The sequence below is a fragment of the Dermacentor variabilis genome, chromosome 8 (assembly GCF_050947875.1).
Source record: "Dermacentor variabilis isolate Ectoservices chromosome 8, ASM5094787v1, whole genome shotgun sequence".
Classification (NCBI taxonomy): Eukaryota; Metazoa; Arthropoda; class Arachnida; order Ixodida; family Ixodidae; genus Dermacentor; species Dermacentor variabilis.
In genome coordinates this window covers 36,449,180-36,472,664 of record NC_134575.1, presented here as the reverse complement: position 1 = coordinate 36,472,664, position 23,485 = coordinate 36,449,180, and the positions used below count along the sequence as shown (strand labels likewise).

The following is a 23,485-nucleotide window of genomic DNA, read 5'->3' as shown; positions in this document are numbered from 1 at the left end:
TGTGCAAATAGAAATGTTTGAGAGCGACTCAAATACGAATTGAATAGTGCCAGAATCGAACTGAAAATCGATACTTTTCGCATAGTTTTCGAATAATAAGCAGCCATTTTAATAATTGTAAAACGGTATTCAGATCGTAGTAGTCGTAAGCTTAGCGTCTTTCTGTCATGACATTGTGCATTATCAAGCGTTCATCAAGATGTGCGATCGGAGCATTAGAAACAGTGAAACAATTTGTTCGCATATACAGGACTTTATGAAAGTGAGAATGATCCCTGTAGCAAAGCCTGCTGCATACGTAGGTTCTGAAGTTGCAAAGTATTTTGTGCTGCCCATGGGGATAAAATTATTGTGCTTTTGCTCTAATTTTATGTTTGGTTGCGCAGAGCTGACATTTTAAAAGATTTGAAAACTCTTCAAAACATGTTCGTATTTGAGAATATTGACCATTTGATTCGTTATTCGAAAGTTTCTAATATTGACACACACCTGATCATAAGGTTTTAAAAATGTGCATTGCTACCAATCGCAGTGGCAGCAGCTTTCAGCGGCTTTGTCACCATCTACGTAGTGGGAACCCATGACATCAGTCGAGCAAACTATCCGATTGATTACTCACATTGCGTCATTGATAATTGTTCCAAATTTAATTGTGAACTCACGTTTGTAATAGTTACAATGTTAGTTAACTTGTTTCTATAGAAAAAATGTAACAGAAGGAAAGTACAGGAAAATTTATTCGTACGCTCAAGTATTTCCGGCACACAGAAAGTGTCGTCTGCTTGCGTTACAGCTTGCTCTGTGTTGCTCTGTGCCGTCCGGCTGTGAGCGTGGTTGCCGCGAGGGAAAGGGAAAACGGCGTTCGGATTGAAAATTTCAGACCTTTCCACTGCACGTAGTGATGTAATTGTTTGCAAGCACGATCGTTAGCACGAATTGTATGCTCTGCGCTTGTCAGCTCATAATGGCCTGACCTGTTGAGGGGCCTTTGAAAGTAAACTCGAATCCTGAACATCCTTGTTACACAGCTGTAAACGATGCGTCCTGTGCCATGCTTTTTTATAATCGGTCCACAGCAAGGGAGCCCATGTCTCTTGCACGTGAGGAACGAAGAAATGCGTGTCCCACTTTCAGAACACCATCTAATGCTTCTAGTGAAGCTTTCACCGTTGCGGCAATGGCAGCTTGTGGAATGTGACATCATTTGTTACAGACGCTAAGCGTGCTCTTGAGATTCACATTCAAATGCAGTTCCTTGAACTTCGCTCGATGTACTGCTGCCCGGAGTTTTACACTGATGCATCATATTCACAAGCCTGATGTCAAGCATGTCTTATGCAGCAGGCGGTCCATCCTTTTTGGAGTCCAGCATTCTCCTTTGGCAATCAAGTATATTTACGGCTGAAGCTTATACGTTATTGCTGACTGTGAAATACATCAAACAATTAAATCTAGAGAAGGCAATTATATTTACTCTTTAAGCATTGTCAAGGCTTTACCATTGCTACAAAAGCATAAAAATTATGTAATTATTGACCTTTATACACTCCTGTGCACTGTTTATGCAAGTGATCAACGCATCGTAAGATGCTGGGTGCCTGGGCACAGAGGCATGTAGAGGGTAATACGCTTGTCAATCAAATAGCCACATCCAAGGCTGTTCCTGCCATAGGTTTGAAAAGCTTTCATTCAAAAAAAGTGAAGACTATTGAGAATGCTTGTGGGACACCCAAACCTCTAATAAAATTAATCTAATTAAAGCACAGTTAAGCACTTCCCCATTAATAAATTCACGACAAACCAATGTGCTGTTATGTCTAGTAAGAATAGGGCACACATACTGTGCACACAACATCTTGTCGAATGGTGGCAAACCTGCTGCATGTGGCAGATGTGGTGAAAGGCTGACGGTCATCCACGCTCTTGTGGAATGTTGGGAAGCAGAAATTTACGTGAAGAAACACTTTCTCTTTGCATATCCCGTAACGTATCCCATTACACCCAGCATAGTTTCTTGACAAAAACCCCATTAGTTGATACCACATCTGCTTTAAATTTTTTCACTGATGTTCTTGCATTGCATATTATCAGCCAAAAAGTTGTGTAGAACAGCCTCTTACCAGAGGCTGCAGCTGCATTAGGTACACCTAGTATAGCACGTGTCTCCAGACCCTTTCATTCAAGGGCCTTCATTTGGCTGTAGTGTAACGTTCACCTACACATTTTATTACATCATCCCTGCGTAACAAAATATTTATGGTAATAGCTCACATCTCTGGGCAATGTCATTGTTTTGATAGATAAACATTTTACACAAACTACAGCCACTTATTTTAAGCCCATTTACAACCATGCTACATCCACCATTCACCAGTACATTCCTCCATTTCATAAACGATTCATTGAAGGCCCATCACCGTGTGTATGGTGCTATTTGCCATATCTGGCCTTGTGCTATAAAACCCCATACATCAATGAATTAAACAGGTTGGTTTAGGCTGTTCGTTGTCCATTTCAGCATTCATTTGCCACAATTTTGTGATGACAGAGCTCAAGGAGCAGAATTTATTGCATGTCAAATTGTTTTCACTTTGAGCAAAACTGCAACTGAAGATGTTGTCATACTTTGTTAAGCCTATAAGGATGACACTGAGTAAAGCTCAGGTCACCAAGTAGTTTTCTCAGGTAAAGAATGGCGAGATCACTCAAAAAGAAGGTTCTGTATTTCAAAAAGAAGCTACATGGTCAAGTCGTTTATCCCCGAGAGGCGACTGTTCTAAAGATTTGAATGTTGTATGCACTTATTCCGATGGGTTATATGCACATAATTTTTTATGCAAAAGCATTGTATGCCCCATTATGCTAAAATATGCTAGCGGCAGCAGTGACGCCGCGTGATCGTACGAAATATTGCCGACAGTGCAAAGAGTAAAAACATGTCAGAAAATGCTAGGATTGACTTCAAATTTCTAAGGGAGGCTCCTGTATACAAAGTAAATCAAGGGCTTTGAAACGAAAATTGCGTAATCTTGGTCGGTGAGAATCGAACTCTGGCCTCCAAGATGTCAGATGAGCACACTTCGCCAACAGCACAGCGACTCCACGGTTCTCGTTGGCTAAAGGCTTAGTTGGCTTAGTGCATGCGTCATTGTACACGTCATGCCATATGACAGGTGTGGCCTAGTTCATGAGTCATTGGGCACGTGACGGTGCAGCTAATGGGGAGATGGTGAGGTAACGTCAAGATTGCATAAAATAAAAAGCATTAATGTCCAATTGCACACTGCTGAGTGGTACTTTGAGTTATGAACTCCACGTCAACAAGCGAACTCATTTAGACCCTTGGCACATTTTGATTTGGCCTTACGGAGGCACAGTTATAGCACATGCGAGAGCTTGTGTGGACAAGGAACGTGTGGAAGAAAAACATTTCACCAAAGGGACTATAATGCTTTTGCATTCCCACACGTAAGCAGTCTTAATTGTCTCTGCCAATCTTTTTAATCTCGCAGAGGTATTACATATATCTTTCTGGGCTTTCCTGAAAAAGGAGGCGGGTTCTATGTGTTGGTGGGTTATATCAGGAAAAATACAGTATGTCCTGCCTGGCTCTTTACTCTCTCAACTTAAGAATGTGTGGCCAGAGTAAGGCATGTGGTCAAGAAGAAACCTATTGATGAAGTCTCATGTGAGAAATTTGTCATGCTAATGAATCGTAAGTTTTGAAAATGCCAAGTATGGCCTTCAAACCTCGAATGCTCTTTGAGGATTAGAGAGCAGTCTGAGTCGAAGCTCTTTGACGCTGTCCTCCAAGGGTTGTAGAAATTCGTGACCAAATCCTCCCATTATATAATTCCTTGCCGTTCTGAAAAATAAAATAACTTGTACGGGTGGACTTCACAGAGTCGTGAAGCATTAAGATGCAGAAATATTCAGTAAATCATAAAAAACCACTTGGTGTCATTTGTTCCATCATACCTGAAATCAAGCTCAAGAACCCGTCGTGGTTGCTCAGTGGCTATGGTGTTGGGCTGCTGAGCACGAGGTCGCGGGATCGAATCCCGGCCGCGGCGGCCGCATTTCAATGGGGGCGAAATGCGAAAACACCGGTGTGCTTAGATTTAGGTGCACGTTAAAGAACCCCAGGTGGTCAAAATTTCCGGAGTCCTCCACTACGGCGTGTCTCATAATCAGAAAGTGGTTTTGGCACGTAAAACTCCAGATATTATTATTATTATTATCAAGCTCAAGACCTCCCAAATAAAGAAAAGAAAAAGATCATTAACTTTAGTATCTGTTATATACTCTTTTTCCTTTCGTAATACTACTTTTGTTTCATTTGTGCAGCATCGAGGCCTTCTATTTCTCCATCAACAGCCAACGGTGACAGTTCACAGCAGGGATGCCTCCGCCAAGATCATCTCTGTGACAATGAGGCTGACAAACTGTTTCGTCTGGAAGCACATGCTAGTGTCCATACTGGCGAGCGTCCGTTTAAGTGCCATTTGTGCCCTCAGAGCTTCTCAAAAAAAGACACCCTGAAGAGGCACTTGTGCGTCCACACAGGTGAGCGACCATTTCAGTGCCCTTCATGCCTTCAGAGATTCTCTCAAAGGTCCAAGGTCAAGGAACACCTGCGCAGCCACACAGGCGAGAGGCCATTTCAGTGCCCTTCATGCCTTCAGAGCTTCTTACGAAAGACCCACCTGAAAGCCCACCAGCGCACCCACACAGGTGAGAAGCCATGGCAGTGCCCTTCATGCCTTCAGAGCTTCTCGCATAAGTCCAGCTTGAACGGCCACCTGCGCACCCACACAGAGGAGAAACCATTTCAATGCCCTTCATGCTCTCGGAGCTTCTCGCGCAAGTCTAGCATGAAAGACCACTTGCGCACCCACACAGGCGACAAGCCATTTCAATGCCCTACATGCCCTCAGAGCTTCGCACGAAAGACCAACCTGACAACCCACCTGAAAATCCACCTGCGCACTCGCAAAACTGAGAAGCCATGACAGTGCTCTTCATGCCCTCAAAGACTCTCGCTTAACCCTTTCAGATGCCACTTTATCCCGTTGATTGAAATGTTGCTTTCACCACATCTCTTGCATCTTCCGAATCATAGAAAATGTACAGCTGCAGAAAAGATTAAGAATTTTCAGTTGTTTAGCGAGTTTCGTCAAGTTTACAAAATTTCGACTCCATCCGAAAACTCACTACAGGAACACACAATATGAGAACATGCACTATATTGTGTTGTGAAAAGCTTGAAGAGCACTTATCCAGCCACTTGAAAATTATGCCTGGTGCATGGCATTGCAAAAAACAATGAAAGATATGAACCCGCTACATACAACATACTGACATAGAGTAAGAACACCCAGCCGTCTACCTTCCCACTCATTTTCCTAAAACATTCTGCACGTTATTCAAAATTGCAGCACAGTTCCAATAATAAGCGTTTCAAGATGTATGAAATACATCTTAAATACTATTACTTTCATCAGTGCTTTTGCTATTGATGCACTCTCCTGCTGTGCACAATGCGTAGACAGCGTCTCAAAGGGGTAAGAGGACGTTTTAGCTCAGGTGCTCCTGGCTACATATATGTAAAAGGAAAATTCATTTTTCACGGCAACCACTGCACCAAATTTGACGAGGTTTGTTTCATTTAAAAGAAAAACTTAAAATCTAGTAACTGTTCATTTCCAATTTCTGATTTAGATCGTAAATTTTTTATTAAAAATTGGCAAATATCGATAATTTTCAGAAAGCCAAACTATAAAGTTTACAAATCTTTAACCCAGCAAGGAAAAATTATGTAATTCTGTGAATTTTATGTGAAAGTACATCTCAAGCGGACAAAATTGTTATGTTTCACATGATCACAAAAAAATTTAGTAATATGGAAATACAGCTTTTTCAGAACCCTTGTACATAATGTAACACATTCACGTAAGATATAAATCTAAATAATGAATTTGTCCGCTTTGAATTATCTAATGGATATCGTTTATAGAACGGTAATATCTGTTTTTGATGGAGAGCTATTAATTTATAAATTCTGTGCGTCTATTAACGCGATAGCGTTAAGGAGCTCGTGTCGCAGAAAAGCCGGTGTCGTCGGCGTCGGTGTCGGCGTCCGCGGCGTTGGCCGTGAGCGATAAATCACGGCAGGCACTTCATAAATAAAAAGCAACTTCCAAGATGGGCTGGGTGGGAATCGAACCAGGGTCTCCGGAGTGTGAGACGGAGACGCTACCACTCAGCCACGAGTTCGATGCTTCCAAGCGGTACAAACGCGCCTCTAGTGAATGCGGTGTTGCCTTCGAAACGAGCCGTGGAAAGTTATACTGCGGTGTATATCGGTAATTATGAACATGTAACTTACAGAAGTCGCAATTACACGAGTAGCGAAGTGCGTTTCCGCTGCATTTCTTCTGGGCTTTCCGCACACGCAGAGCCATCTTGCGGCAAACATAGAAGACCCCCTCCTCTCCATGTACAGCGCTGCCCGACAGATGGCGCGCCACGCGCGCATTGGAGCTGTACGAGGACCGGTGCGAGGCGGGTCGCGGCATGGACTCTCTCTCCCCTGACAACGCTTCGCCTTGCTCCCTCTGCAGAATCATGCGGCCTTCCTTTCTTTAGATCACTATCTGTCTATCTTTCGGCCCGTGCCGATCACGACGTTTGGCTGGCGTGCATCATTTCCCCCTCCGAGATACCGAGTTCTCTGGTTCGTTCCGCTTGCTCAGGCGCACGTTTCGTTGCTGCGCCGAACGCTGCGTTGCTCGACCATATGGCTCGACGCTCACCGCGTCCGATGCGGGGCGCCTCGTAAGTGATGGCTGCCCTGTAGCCCATTGTCTTACACCCCTTGGCGGGTCGACAGGAACGCTGTCGCGTTCCACTCTTGAAGGCGAAGCTTAAGCGTCCTCCAATTTTTTTTTTTTTTTTCGATCTTTCATATTTTTGAAAATCCTTTTCATGACATTCAGGCCCCCAAGGAAAATTCCGCTTCCAACAGTCACTAGAATTTAACTTTCTCTCGTAAATGGAGCAAATTTCATTAAAATTGGTCTGGGGGTTATCTTGGAAAAGCGTTTTTGCATTTTCCATGTACTTGAATAGACCCCGTCACAGTTGGGCCCTAGCTAAAGCTTCCTCTTAAGTCCACCATGAAGGAACACCTGCAAAACCATACGGAGAGGAAGCCCTTTCTATGCCCTTCGTGCACTAAAAAATTCTTGCTGAAGAGTGCTGTGGAGCAACACGTTACAGGCGATCGACCAAACCGTTGCGCCGTCTGGTTCAAGTCCTTTGCACAGGCCGGTTACTTGAGCAGACAGAGACAAAACACAGTACCATGATACTGTAGAGTAGGTCAACAGCCATGTCAAACTAGAGTTTCAATTAGAAATCTATAGACATGGAGCAAACAGCAAAGAGTTCTACATCAGATAGCACGAGTCTCCCCATATGCTCTTAAAGGGGTCCTGAAACACTACTTCTGGTTCACCATATTTGCTCAGTATCTGTTCTCAGTATGTCTTATACAAAGAGCAAAAGAAGTGATAAAAATCGACCCACACGAACCCATGTTATCACTCATAAAATATTCAAGTTACAAGGAAAACAAGAGTCAACCTCAGCCTCCGGTGGATTTTAGCTTTTCTAAATTCCACATTTTATTTTGCGATGACTTCATGTGGTGACATCAACAAATAGCAGCTAGGCATTAGCAAAAGTCGGCTCGCCACAGGTGCCAAGCCATCTCGGCCTATTTATGGCACACCCATGGCCTCCACAACCTGGCGACTGAGCGCAGATGGCATACATCCCACCACAGGAAAGCCTAATGCCATTGTAGCCACACAAGCACCAGTGAACAAGCAGCAGCTTCGTTCTTTGCTCAGAGCTGTAAACTACTAAGGTAAATTCTTGCCTCGGCCGGCCATGCTGGCCAATTCTTTGTACAAGCTACTGCGGGACAACCATGCATGCGTGTGGACAAGTCCCCACCAAAGATCCTTTGATGACATCTAAGCTGCACTGGCATCAACAGACGTCCTGGCCCACTATGACCCACAAAGTATGCTTTAAATCGCTTGCGACACATCACATTATGGTGTATGCGCCGTGCTTCCGCACATTTTTGCTGATGGTATCGGTCCTGTTACTTGTGCTTCCAAGACGTCTGATGCAGAGCAAAAATATGGGCAGATCGAGAAAGAATCATTATCAATCATCTTAGGCATTAAAAAGTTTCGCTACTATCTTTACGGACGCTCTTTCACACTGATAACAGATCATAAACTGCTGCAATCCATCTTGGGGTCAAAGTCTGGCATACTTACCTTGGCAGCAGCATGACTTCAATGTTGGGCTGTTATTTTGTCTGCCTATACGTACTCCTTGAAGTTTCTATTGGCAAACAAAAATTTAGAGGCGATCTGTTTTTTGCGCTTGTGAGTTTGTCAGGTGCACGCTGACAAAGCAGAAGGAGCAGTCGACTCGCTACGCTTGCAATCGATGTCGATCACAAACAAGGACATTGCATGCGCAACCCAGCAAGACCAAATTCTTTACAGAACACTCGAGCTCACAAGTGTGGGATGGCCTAATTTTGTGGACGCGGCTTACCACATATCAAGGCTGCCTCCTTTGGGGAGAGTGTGTGGCGGTGCCTTGAAATCTGAAGACCCTGGTTCTACAGGAACTTCACGATGGTCATCCAGGAATAGTGCGATCCAAAACATTGGCCTGCAGCTACACGTTGTGGCCTCCTATTTATGCTTATCCTGAATCTTACTATGCAAACCTTGCCAAGAACAGCATAATGCCCCTAACAGTGCCCCATTGCACCCATGGTCGTAGCCAACAGCTCTTTGGAAGCAAGTGCACATCAATTTTATAGGGCCTTTCAGGCAGACCATGTTCTTTGCTGCAGTTGATGTTTTGCTCTAAATGGCCAGAAGTCTGCATTTATGAATAACACAACCAACAAGGGAGCTATCCATTGTCTGCGTAAATTTTTTGCTGCTTTAGTTACCCGAAAGCAGTCATATCTGATAAGGGACCACAGTTTACATCAACAGAGTTCAAGACTTTTGTTGAAGAGATATGCACACGTCGTCACAACAGCGCCTTATCACCCGAGGTCGAATCGCTTGGCAGACCATTTTGTTCAGTCCTTAACAACGACAATAAAGAGTGAATAAAACATGAGAAACCTGCTGGCCAACCTTCACAATTTCTTACTAGCTTGTTGTAATACATCTCATGCTGCTACGAAGGAAGCACCGCCCATCTTAATGTTCGGCCACCATCTTCATTCCAAACTGGACATTCTCAAACCAGCAGTAGAACTAGTTCAGCACCTACAATTTAGTCAAGGCAACGCAGCATGTTCGAAATTGCAGAGGACCACCGAGATGGCTTCCAGGTACTGTGGTACAGCATGAAGTACCCGTTTATTATGCCGCCACGTTGCACACGACATGGGTCTTCGTAGTGCGGCATCGTTACCAAGATCAGCTTCTCCTGGGTACAGCTGACATCTCCAAGTGCAAAGAGAACAAGGACACTCTCTGGGAGTTCTCAGACACACCTGCAGAGAAGACTACGGCAGCGCACATTGCTTTAGAGGCTGCGCCACCTGTACGAAGGTATTCCCCTTGCAATCAACCATCATATCGCTACATGTCATCTTAGTTTTGTATAACGAAAACACCCCACAAATTAAGCGGGAGGTCATGTATGTGATAGCACCACAGGCTGTTAATAGCATGAGTAAGTCGAAGCTACTAGGTAGTCACATGGGAAACCATGATTTCTTATAAGGCTGGCATGTTTCTCTTCTGGCACCTGCTCTTTTACCTCCATTCTTGCTGCAACAAGTAGCAATAAACTGTTTGTTACTGTTCTGTGTTTGTCTGCTTATTCCTTTCTAACTTCAGATTTAGGTGCACGTTAAAGAACCCCAGGTGGTCAAAATTTCCGGAGTCCTCCACTACGGCGTGCCTCATAATCAGAAAGTGGTTTTGGCACGTAAAACCCCAAATATTATTATTGTTATCCTTTCTAACTTCGAACTAGGCAAACATGCCATCTGAAGTCACCGAAACATTTTGCAGACTCAACTGTAGGTGACGTCTACACATTGTTCAGATTGTTGCAGTATGAAATGCTGGCACGCGCTGAATTGGTGGGGCCCGAGCGGGTGAGGCAAGCATTGTATTTCTTGCTGCTTCGCAAGCTCTCGTTTGCACTCTTCGAATTTGGCCTGGGTCAGCACCTTTGAGTAGGGCATTCTTTTGTGGGAACATTTGACATGCTTACTCTGCGAGAATCATTGCAGCATGAGCATCCTCATGCAACAAAGTGCTCGAGCAGACCTGGATACGTTATATTGTTTTCCGCTTGCACAGTGTTTAAGAATGGTGACGGGAAACCAAAAGGAAATCAAGCTGGTGGGTAATGCTGGAATACGATGCTGCCAGGGCGAAACGTGATGCTTACTTCACGCCCCCTGTAGCCGGGAACAGCAGTGTTTGAGTTATTGCATATTCAAAGCGTGCGCTATTCTTCCAATGGCACCATGCAACAGCTGCTGTGAAATGTATAGGTTAAAATAGTTATTGCAGTAGTGTGAATGAAACATGTGACAGCCGGCGACATTTGATAGTACTAGAATAGGAAACTAAGTGCGTGCCATCATTTTCATTTGGCACAGGTGGGTGAGTACTGCAGGGGAAGCTGTTGTGGAGAGCGCCTACTGCTCTCAGTTGTGTGTGCCTCACCCCTTTTCTTGTTCACATAAAAAACATTTGCAGTTTGTCTATTTGCTGAACACTAATGGCAAGAGATCTCAATTTCTGGGGATGTATGAAAGGTACCCTGGAACTATTTTGACAGTATTGTACAAATGCACTGAGTCGTTAGGATAGGTCCTTCTGATCATTAAATGATACATTTAACTGCTCTGCATGAAGCATGTATTTTATTGTAAGTAGTGCTGGGCAAATAGAAATGTTTAAGACCCAGTCAAATATGAATTGAATAGTGCCACAATCGAATTGAACATCAATACTTTTCTCCTAGTTTTCGAATAATAAGCAGGCATTTTAACAATTGTTGTAAAACGGTATTCAGATCGTAGTAGTCGTAAGCTTAGCGTCTTTCTGTCGTGACATTGTGCATTTTCAAGCATTATCTGCAGCCTTAGAAAAATGTTTTGGTTATAGTGCGGACATTTGCAATTCTGGTGACTTATGCTATAAGTGGTCAATGCTGTATTGTAAGGGTATAAGGATTATTATTATTATTCTACGATAACTATCAAAGTAAGCTATCTTAGTCTTCTCGTGTGTTAAGTGATTATTCTGGATAAAGCATGGTGTAATCAGACAATACTGTCTGTTCTGGCGACATTTCCATCATCATGGGTAGTTTACGTGGTACTGGCTATAACGAATGCATATCCAGGCTCCTAGCTTATCAATATAACATTTCTATATCAAGAAGTCAATGCATCCGAGGTTATCGAATCATTATAAGGCCAATGACATCACACAAAACATCTGGGCATGGTAAATGAGTAAACATAATAAAACTATCCTATATTTTTATGCCTATCATTAGAAAAGATTTTTATTATACATTCCTTGTAGGCATATATGCAGAAGTGCTGAAGATAGATTTATATACATATTCGGGAATATGAAAACGTTATATATCTACTGTTTTATGACTATCTTGTTGTGTATGAACTTTTTTTGAAAAGCGCACAATTAAACGAATGAGCGTTTCTTTCGAATTGCAGCACATTAACTCTAAAGCAACAAGGTATTTATAAATGTGAACTTGTGTAGTGGTAGGCTATGCTGCAGAGTGTGGCAAGCTTTCTCTGCTCTTTCAGCGATCATTTGCACTTTACGAAGAGCCCTGTCTATGTGAACAAGCTCTTTGTCTGTTTCTTGTGCGGTTTATGCTTTTAATAAACAATGCTGACAGAAAGTTAACGTTATGAGAACTAGGATCTGATCACTGTTTTATTTTAGTACTTGTATAGGTGACTGTTTATTGTTGGGAAACTAGTCATTATTTGATTCGATTCGATTCCTTTGGATATCAAAAATTACTGTCCGCGCGCCTCTGCAAAATATGTGGGTTCAATGTGTATGAATGAATGTATGAATGATCTGCTTTCTATGTTTTGTTATAAAATGCTGTGTTTCTTTGTCTTTCTTTGTGTAATGTTTCTTCATATACAGTAGAACCTGGATGTAACATGTGCAGGTATAACAAATTATGGGATATAAAGAATTAAATATATATATCTGTTTATCATGATTTATTTGTGTGGAGTATTGTTCTGCCATAATGAAGTAAAAAATGAGGCATCTCTCACAGTATTGACTATAACGAAGCAGATATTTGTTAGCACATGCCTGAAAATATATGTTCAGGCAGCAAAAACATCAAGTACAGATGGGGACCGATTTTTGAATTGCCCAAAGCTTTTGTACTTGCACAATATCTGCGGCACCATCACCTGCCCCTAGTACCAGTGATAACCGTAACTGATATTTTGGATGCCGCAGGTGGTTTCAGCCATAGACCGGGCCTGCGATGTCATAAACATGGCAGCTTTGAATATAGGTGCCGTCATGTCAACCGGTTGCAAACTACAAGTGGTTGCCGACGAAGCGGCGTTGGTTTGGCCTAGCAGCCAAGTCAGTGCAGCCGGCAGAGTGGCTGGCAGTAAGGCATTGCAGTAAGCCTGCTGCCAACATGTTCACACTCATAGACCTCATTGGCATTCAGGTGCGAGACCAGGTACTGTTTCATCCGAAGGCATACGAAAGCATTGATTAGCGATAGTAAAGTATTAGACAACTACATGAAGTCAGGTTCGTGGTGCTATCAGCCTTACAAATTTCACTAAATGTTCACTTATTAAAAAATTGAGGGGAGACTTAATGTTTTGCGTGCGGGAATGCAAGAGCATTACAGTCCCTTTGGTGAATGAAATGCTTTCAATTGATGTTTTTGAAATACATTAAAGTTCTTTCTAATGATTCAGTGTGTTTGTTTGCATGTGCATTAGGTGCAGACCAGAAACTTTCGGACCATTTTGCTGCAGAACGATGAATTTTACTTCGAGCTATGCCATCCTCTGTCTAATGATAGGTCTGTCGTGATTGTCATCTTCATTTCACAGCTGCCGCAGAGGTAGACGCTTCAGAGTCCATCGCAGTAGAGACAACACCGATGAAATCTGAAAAGCAAGTGATGCGCAGGAAGCTGCGCATTCATTTTAGGCACTCAGGACATGGTGGCCTTGCCATTCTCTGTGCAGTCACATGACCAATGATGCATGTGCCAGGCCACACCTATAGTCAGCCACATGGTTGCGACATGACGTGTAATAATTGCACACAGACTAGGCACACCTTTAGTAAGCCAGAACCTTGGAGCCATCGGGGTGTTAGGGAAGCGTGCTCGTGATGCACCCCGGAGGCCTGGCTTTGATTCCCACACAGACCGAAATGTGCCAAGGTTTCTTTTCGAAGCCATTAATATATACTCTGTTTACAGGACCCTCCCTGAGAAATGTGATGTCAATCTGAGCATCTTTTTGTGGTTTTACTCTTTGCAGCGTCGGCCATTTTTGGTACCGTCACTTGGTCACGCTGAATTTTCTGCCGCATGAGATATATAATTCTTTCGCATTAATAAATTCACAAGCATAGTGTCACACACCACAAGCAAACATGAATAGATCTCGCCCTATGACCACGAAATGTTGCTTCCACAACACTGGCATGATGTAAAGAGCCTGCAATGGGAGCAAATGCTTCGCGCTGCCTCTCGCTTCACCCTCTCTATGAAACGAGATTACACAACCTCCAGCACTAGGCATGCAGGAACCCAGTGCGCACCAAGGCACAACCCATTTTGACTTTTTCTTGGCTGCCTCAGCACCCACTGTGTGTTACCTCCTAGATAGGACATATGGCCCACATACGAGCTCATGCACACAGCTAGACAACTGTGTGCTGCCATGGTCGGGTGAGAAGCTAACCTTGCTCTTGCTTCCCTTGGGAACAGAAAATTGACTAGGAGAGAGAGAGATTCACGCAGCCAGCCTTTGCCCGCGAACTTTCCGTGAAACCATTCTGGTGGCCTTTTGACCTCACAGTATCAGTGCAGCATGCGACTTCCGAGACTGGAAGCTGGCTGGGAATGTTTGGTTCCTGCTAGTTTTTTATTGATGACACTTGTTCGGCGGCCCTGCTGTAGCTCCGCGTTTAGTATGGGAGCGCTAATGCCTTCTGTGCGCTCTAACATGACCATCACGTGCTGAGCTGATATGTTTGGCTTATGCTCTCTCTCCAAGTATGCCCTCCTCTCCCCCTCTTGCACTGAAGGAACTGTCACTTGGTGAAACACGGCTACCAATACAGGTTTCTGGCTCTAAAGATTGCTTCCTGTGCCTTTAAGATACAAAAGTATGACCTTAGACAGTGGCTTGTGTTACTCCCCAACAAACCACAAATATCCAGTGGACGTACCACAACAGACCAAATACCAGACGTTTGACGACGTACATGGCAGTCAAGGGTCACCCGAAAAACGTCGAATGTCCTTGCGATTTGGACGTCTCTTGCACAGTCAAGACTTGCGCGCATTGATCGTACATTGCGACTATGTGAACACACTATGCCACAGAAATACAAGCAAATCGTCTGTAATGCCTGAAAAGAAAGTTGTGCTGATGCATGTTGCAGCCCTGCGGCGGCACATTTGCTTTGTTTTCCCCCATCATCATCGCTGTGCATGTTCGAGATCCTACGAGAGGGAGAATGCGTTCCTGAATTGCGATATATCCATCTGTTCATTCTGAAAACATCCCATTGTAGCGTTAAAGCCTAGAGTTTCAGTTGTGGTCACATTTATTTTTTTTTCAATGTGGTTATGAGACAAGACGGTCATTTGAGGGGGTTATGAGTGGCAGTATTGCAAGACCACTGCACACACTGCTGGACACCGCGTGTCAGAAGCCGAAACTTTTGATTTCGGTTACCTCATTTTTTTCTCATACATAAACACTCTTCTTTAGTTAGATCTATTAGTACACTGTTAAAAATATATAATCCTTAACTTGCTGATATATTACGACCAATTACGACAGATTATAAAGAAAAAAAGCTTGAACTCGCAATGCGTTTGACTTCACATTGCCACTGATATCAGTTCAGCAGTTGCATACTGAAATTTAGAGCTGTGCTTCTGACTGTTATTTGTGGAAGGTTTGATCACCCTGCGAAGCGCTTATAGAAATGTCTGAGAGCAACATTTTGGTGGTTCATTTCCAGAAATATTTGTATCACTTCGTTTCTGTAACTATTCTTCAAGTGTCAGGGATGTTTCTCATTTGCAATGCTTATTTCCAAGTATCTGGCCACGTTTTGTGCTTGACTATCGTGGTGTGCAGGCTGCCTGAGCAAGCTAGCATTGTCAAGCTATCAAGATAAACATTTCATCTCAGTGTTCTGCTTGTGTGGATTTTCTTTTTTAGTATATATTTTTAAAGATAGCTAGAAAGTACTGGCTTTCCATTTTCAATCTCGTGGCCCACAAGCAGGTGCTGGCATGTAGGCCATGCACTTTTGGTCATTCATTAATAGGTGATATTACCTCCTACTGATCACTTCTAATATTTTTAAATATAATTGTGGCATTGTGGCTGCTAGTCATTTTGTGAGTGTTAAAACCCTTTTCTCATTACTTTTAGTGAAGTTGAATTTATGTGTATTTGTTTTTATAGGTCTTCAATCTTTCTATCTTTCCTTTTTTTTTTAAGATCCACCTTTAACCTGTTTGTATACAGATAGAACTCTCAATAAATATTTTCATACATATGCCGTCCTGGGGTCCAATCATTTTTGTAATAAAGCTTTATCAATTGTATAAATAAAAAGTAATGTTTGTATGACATTGTCTCCCTTGTATGCTTTACCTACTGAACACTTTTTCACGTAGCCATTGCAGGACTTGTAATAATTCAAAATAAGAATACACATCTACGATTTTGTATGATAGCATACGCTAAAGAGGATGAAGGCGAAAGCCTGTGCACTTGAGACATTCATCAAATTATTTGCCACTCTCATTCGAATGTGTAGTTACTTCCTATTTCTCCTTTTCTCCTATGAAAGGTTGTGGGTTCTAGTGCCTACCTTAATAACTTGTACATTAATTTGCCATAATTAAAACCAATGGCTGCAGGTTAGAGTGCATTAACTAACTATACAACTGCACCTTAATTAACTTCGCCTTAACACTAAAGGTCGTGGGTACCACTCTCGACCTTCACAATGTCAGTTGGAATTCAACTTGAAGATATGGCTGGTTCATCCATATCTCCAAGTGGGTTTGACTCCCACCAAAGGTTGAGGGCTCAACTCCCACAGAAGGCAGTTGGTTAGAGTGCCTTAATTAGTGCTATCTTAATGAACTGTGCCTTAATTTGCTTTGCCCTAATTAATACCAAAGGTCGTGGGTCCAACTCTCACCACAGGTCGAGAGTCCGACCCCCCAATTTTTATGACATTATATTTTGGTGCCATAACTCCGGACATGGCGTTTTTCAACCCACGGGCTATTAAAGGATTTCGCCTTAACAAAGATGCCTCATGAGTTAAAATTAATATTTTGACATTCACACATTAACAAAACATTTCGTACAAGGTCACTGGCTACTTACCAACATTGGTAGTAACTGTGGCATTAGTGTGCGTCGGCAGATGTACAATCGAGGACAAATGAAATGCGAACAGCGGAGCATGTGGCCAAAGCATAACTAAAGGTACAATGCATTTCGTTGACCAGTCATTGTGCACATGCATGGGCATGTGATTCTTGCGCAATGTGCACCACTGCTCACCCTACTGTGAAAACCGTCACCCGTATTTTCTTTGAAAGTTGTTTTCTCATTCCACCATGGCAGTACCATGCCCACCTGGCAGTACACGGTTATGGTGGCTAGCACCATCAACGCATCGTGGCATATATAGCTGGCATGCACCCAGCTTCCTAACGTTTGTTGCTTTGCTTTTGTTACCACTATCAAAGCTGTCACTGTCTAATAATTTGAATAGCACCAAAAATGTATTGCACTGGGGAAGCAGCAACAGTGCTAGCCATCTTAACAGTAATTGCAGACAGGAATGGCACTGCAATGGCAGGGCGAGGATACAAGCTTCAAACTAAATACACGACGTAATTGCACTATGACAAGTAGCCCCCACACTCTGTGTCGAAACCTCATGCGTGCATGTGTACAATGATGGCTGGCCGACGCTGCACACTGTGCTTTCAATTATGCTTCGGCCACACCGTCTGCTGTTCGCATTTCATTAGTATTTGATAGCACATCTGCTGTGGCACTTGCAGGCATGCAGCTAATAGCGTGAACAGGAAGGATCGACTAGATGTTCTATGGAAATCCTGCATCCCTAAAGTGAACATCTATTAGAGGTCACTTATGTCCAGCTGCGATATCGTTTCAATGTTACAGCAACATGACCTGGATAGGACGTACTCTATATGCTTGGTACGTATTTGTTATGTTCTTTGGAGAAATATAGATATCTATAGGATGTGTGCAATGTATAAAACGTGATGTTCTATGGACATCTATGGGACATCAATGGTTCACTGGGAATGGGATTGCAGACAGTTACAAATTTCTGAATGCAGTAGAGCTCTGCCACTTGCAAAGGTAATGCACTTGCCTTGCCCATAGGCCGTTTCCCTCTTTGAGGTGCGAAAATATAAGAGCATGTAATGCTGTTAGGGCAAGCATGTTAAATTTAAGTCTACGAAGAGCAGCACAAATTCTTCACCGACTATAGCCCTTCATCAGTTATTAAAGAAGAGATAGAGTCTAAATTTGTTTTACGAATAAGCATGTAGATGCTGTATGCGAACATAATTTGTGTAGGGAGTATCCTCGTAGCATGAAATGCATAACGAAAATAACTTGGTCTGAAGGAATGTAAAATGCAATCGAATAAATATTGATATTCGGAAAACTCCTTGGTGTTATTTCTTCGCTCATATAAGTGTTACAAACAAGATGTATGGCGATTTTTGTTGAGCTATACATGCACGTTTGCAATATATATGTCAACCTTTGTAGCCAATAAAATTAAACTCACCTTTCTGAAAAAAAAAAATACTTCTTACCTTGCTTGATGATATATGAGTAGCAGCTTGTAGCATGTAAAATAATAGTCAGGACTCTTGATGGTTCTACACGTATATTTGAATGTAATAAGGCAATTCTTAGATCACAAGTATAAACCAGCAACATAATGTTTTTACAGCAAAATGAAACACAGCACTACATAACAGTGCTCACAATACTTGTAGCATAGCATAAGGTGCTCTTAAAGTGCAGTTCTTAGACGCCCGTTTCTGCGCCGAACGTCGGTGTAACCGAACGAATGAGTGCAACAAAGGATGAAAGAGCGAATGCCGAGCACAGCGGCAAATGAAAGACGATAGTGAACAGAGCACGAGCAGGAGGGTATGGCGAAAGCATGAGAAGAAAACCGTAGTGCGGTGCCCAAGACGGGCTCTGTGGCAACGGTGCTTAAGAGATGGCGCAACAGTAGCATGCATCGTCTGTATGGTAACAAAGTGCTGCATGAGTGAAGGTTTGTCTGCGGCGGCTGCTGTGAATTGTGCCCATGCGTCACCGACATGCTGCCTCTTGGGATCTCCTGATTAGCGAGGCAGTCGCGCCACACTTCACTCTGTTTGCAACGTGCTGCATGAGACAGATCGTCTGTGCCAGCCAATATATCACGAAATGAGAACATGAACATGTATAGAACTGCACTCAAATTTTGCTTTAGGGAGTATTGTAATCATCTGTACAATTTGCTTACTTTCCTTCAGTAGGCTCAAGGGCCAACTAAATTCTGGCTTGTTACAAGGAAGTGCAGGAGAGCAATGGGTTAGCTTGATGACGTTATTCGTAAGTTCAAGCTTGTGCCGCTCACAAGCGACCAGTCCAGGATGTTTGAGCTGGAAAAAGGAATAAAAGTCTACCAGGTGCAGTGCACACACAGTAGTCGTTTCCTTGTGAACTGCGGCATTTGAATCTGAATTTTGTTCTGCTATGTGGCACGTTGATATTTGTCGTCGTACTTGCCAAAACGTCCTCAAGCTTCTCGAAACAGAATTATTTTGGCGACCATTTTACAACAGGTTCGTTTCCTTACTAGTGTACAAATAGTCACTCTTCACTTGTTCAACATGTCATTTTCATTCGCATCCTATTTGCTCAAAGTGCATGTCCAAGTCCGAGTGGACCTCGGTGCTTGTGAGTGATCATATGCTTTGCCACTTACTAGTGACCAACGCTAATGGAGGCCACCCTATGCTCCAAGGCCCATTGGTCACCACGAAGATACACAGCATAGCGGTGGAGAGACTTCTCCCATCACGGCACATCATGGGAAGCCTTCCCTGTGCATCAACGGGCTAGTGACCCCCCGCACTCTGGGTTCTTGCGAAGAGCCTGTGCTTCATACCACCCCAACGCTGCACTCGACATACTAAAATGGTGTGTTAGAAATCAGGTGCCGATGACATTGTTGAATACCAGTAACTAGAAGGTGTTATCAGCAATCTTTTGGAGAATATGCGCAACTTTATTTTCCTCCGACATGTGCTGGGTGGATTTGCGACAGTGCCAATGCAACGAGAATGTAAGAGATGTAGGGTTAGGGCGACACCCGTATGCAGGTGGCCTTCTGCCCAGCGAGCTGCAGCCTAAGCAGATCACCAAAAAGTTCGCGGAGCTTCTCTTTGAAAAGATCCCAGTTAGTGATCTCTTCTTCATGCGTTTGAAACCACTCCAGCGGAGTGGCGCCAAAGGAAAGAACATTTTCAAGTATATAACAATTGGATCCCACCTGCCGTTCGTGCTGGCACATTCATATAAGCGCAGTCAATTGTCAACATCCGGAATGTTCATGCCAGTAATATGACGATGTGAAATTGCGACAAAGTCTGTAGCCACAGGTGCAAAAAGCTGGCCTAGATGATGTTTCGTCACCAAGAGCCAAGGCGGAAATGTCCACATTGTGACAGCTTCAAAGTTCCATGGCAGCTATGGGGAACGTTTATCTCCACCAATAATGCATGTAGAATATGTATACCTACCTCAGATAGAAGGCTATGTAGAAGGTACATTTACACAATAGTCCAAATGCGACCAAGATGGCAGATGTCGAGCTTAGACGTAAGTGGCACATACTCACTCTGGGGGTTTGGCCAAGAACTGGGTAGTGCCATATAAAAATAAGAAAAAGATTGATAAAGTACTGTAAAATAAATTGAATAGGTACATGGGAGGTAATATATAGATTCTAGCTTATAAATTTAATAGAATGTAGGCATAAATGGAAACAAAAGTACAGCTAATGGATTTTGTAGAAATATAACAAAACCTTGAGTTTCGATTATATAGTCGAAATCTTCGACCTTGCAATAAAATCCTGAATGGCATTGCCAACCTTCATGTCACTGTGCCCAAAAGTCGAGGCCCAAAAGGATAGTAAATTTTGAACATTTAAGCCTAATCTACGAAGGCAGAATGGCGTTTCTAATGTTCTTTTTTGCAATTCAGAATACCTCTGACAATCAATGAGAAAATGATCTATTGTTTCATGTTCCCCACAACAGGGACAGTTTGGCAGAGGGAGCCAGACCAGCTCTGTGTTGGTAAAAATTTAGAAATGTAATTCAGCAGCGTAGTCTAGTGATTCAGCAGTGTAGTCTAACGATTGCAAATTCAAGTGCTCGCATTTGACAGAGTTTACCAATAATGTGACAAGTGCTGAAATTCTGAAGACTTTGTTAAAGACGGGGGTTGAAATTCACGCAGTGTCATTTGCCTCTGAAATATTGCCTCTATGATGAAAGCTGATGCCGGTAGGATTTCAATGACTGGGCCATTCAGGGAAACTTTCACCAACAAATCTGCCATTTCGTTTAAAAAGAGGCCCTTATCTCTTGGCACCCAACCCAACCTCATCAAAGCTAAATGAGGGGGCATTAACCATTTCAAAGCTCTAAAAACCTAGGAGTCATCAGAAGCAGTGAGGCAGAAGCACAGAGACGGAGAATCCTTCACAAGCACTGTGGAACATGTTGATGTATTTAGTTTATGAAGGGCTAGAATTACAGCTAAAAATTCTGCTAGAAAGACCAGTAGGAAGTCTGGGTGGCAAAAAGATGATCATCTAGAATCAGCACCACTTCATCCGTTTCCTCAATTTCCACAATGTGTACGTACATGACTGGTATGATACTTGACTGGCATCATGGTGTTGTCAGTGTCATGTGTCACCTCAGATCAACATCCGCAAATTGTTTCGTTATGTTTTGAAAACACAATCAATGAGACAACCTCTCCGACTATGCTGAAACATGGTATGAATTACCTCGGCAGCTCAACATATCAGCCCATACAGAAACACTTGTGTACCAGAATGCCCACAGATGTAGATTACCAGTTAAAATTTTACTTACTGCACGGAGGACACCTACATGGCTCAACTGTGTGGAAAGTGTTGTTTGAGCTTATAAGTTACAAAGAAGCTTTGAAAATAGAACATGCAGTGAAGTGGTCACTTTCACATTTTAACGCGAAAGCTTTAAGGAGCCTGTGTTGCAGAAAATCCGGTGTCGGCGTCCAGCACCTGGCGTCAGATGTCGCACCAGCAAAAAGATTTTCGAGCCACACATACCCAGGCCGTTCATGTGACGCAAGCAATTCACTGAACTAGTTGAATTCCTCAAGCTATGCGGAAAAATAGTAAACTACAACTTACACGCCATGATAGCTCTTGGATTGTAATTTGAATATATGAGAAAACATAATTCTGTTATGCAAAAACTCAAACAAACCCATTTTCCAGCATTTCTACAATGCACAGACCGGAGATGGCGTCTGCCATTTGCGCACACTGGCACATAAATATCCCAGAATCTGCAGAGCAGCGCGCCCACTTTCTCGAAAGACTTCCAGATGGTGCTTGCCTCCGCCACATTACAGCCCCTAGAAGAGGCCATGTTTCGACCAGAAAGCCCGCCTTCGTGCAAGTTGTTCGCTGCGCGTGTTTCCCGGTAAACATCGTTACATATGCGGCAGTTGCCGGGAAGCGTGAGAAGCAGTCAGAGATCTTTGAATGCTATTGTGTTCCACTCTTAAAGGCAAAGCTTAAGCGTTCTCCAGATTTTCTTGGTGCGGGTGCCTCTTGGGGGTGGCTGTAACATGCAGAAGTATGAAGGCCTAAGAGGCACCAAAATGGTTGTGTGGAATCCTTCAGTGTGAATTCCTTATCACAAATGCAAAGAACACTGCTTAATGCTCCCATGCTTATTTATTCCATGCAGGTACAATGTTGCCCAGCATGGAGATCAAAACTGGGGGTATGCAATCAGCAATTTTTGAGATTGAATCGGCTAAAAATGACATAGTCCTAGAAGCGAATCAAATATGAAATGCATTTCGAGTGCCTTAAGGTAAAGTTAACAGCCATTTTCAAAATTGCTATAAAATAATGTGCACATCCTAGTATTCATAACTTAGCAAGCTTCTGTCATTGGATGGCACAGTATGAAGCATTGTTTATAAAAAAGCACACATTGGGCATAAGGAACAAATGAGAAGTTTCTTGCATACATGGCATAAATGATCACTGTATAGCCGGGAATGTCCGTCTCCCCAAACAACCTATACAGCGTTCTCAACTACAGAAGTTCACATATTCTATGCCCTACTATGTGCATGGAGACAAAGTTTATTGTATTTCTGGGCTAATTTGATATTGGATTATGCACAGTCAGCATTTTAAATGTAAGAAGGTTATTAAAAAATATATGTACTTATGAAATGCCTATTCGAAGGTTTTGAATATTTGCACACCCTTAATCAAAACACTGTTAATTCTATGAGTTAGGTACCCTAAAAATGTGTCATGTGCACTGATTCCGTTGTTCAGGAACGCTCCCATCAGACTGGTACAAATGTAAATTGTGAGGAATTGTTTTAGTGCTGAAAAAAAAAAAAAAAAGGATGGACCCATTTTCTTACCTGCTGTACAATAATGTTTTATACAGTGCACATGTTGTTATATGTTCGAGTCAAATTGTAATTTCATACAGATATTTCTACAGATGTATGTCACATTAGTGCCTATGTAGGAATGAAGTAGGCATGGGGACCTGACAGTTGAGTCAATACTTACATTACTCGTGTGTATCTGTTATAACAAGTGGATTCAGTGCTAATAATGAACTTTCAATGGTCATAACTTAACTTCTCTTGAAGCCCCCAATACAATAAAATGCTAATATCACTACACTGCATGCAGTCATGCAAGTATTAAAATAC

The 23,485-nt window shown here is 42.7% G+C and overlaps 1 protein-coding gene across 3 annotated transcripts in view; it reads left to right on the top strand.

Moving 5' to 3' along the window:
• Nucleotides 1–23,485, top strand: part of LOC142590016 (uncharacterized) — an 83,339-nt gene that overhangs the window by 30,417 nt on the left and 29,437 nt on the right. For 2 of the 3 annotated variants that reach the window (XM_075701834.1, XM_075701835.1), the window contains one exon: nucleotides 4,348–6,068. The exons of the other annotated variant lie outside the window; for it this stretch is intronic. In XM_075701834.1, coding sequence (XP_075557949.1) covers nucleotides 4,348–5,012 — 665 coding nt within the window. In that variant the 3' untranslated portion in view covers nucleotides 5,013–6,068. Of the gene's footprint in view, nucleotides 1–4,347; nucleotides 6,069–23,485 lie in introns of those variants that run through there. 3 annotated transcript variants of the gene reach the window in all.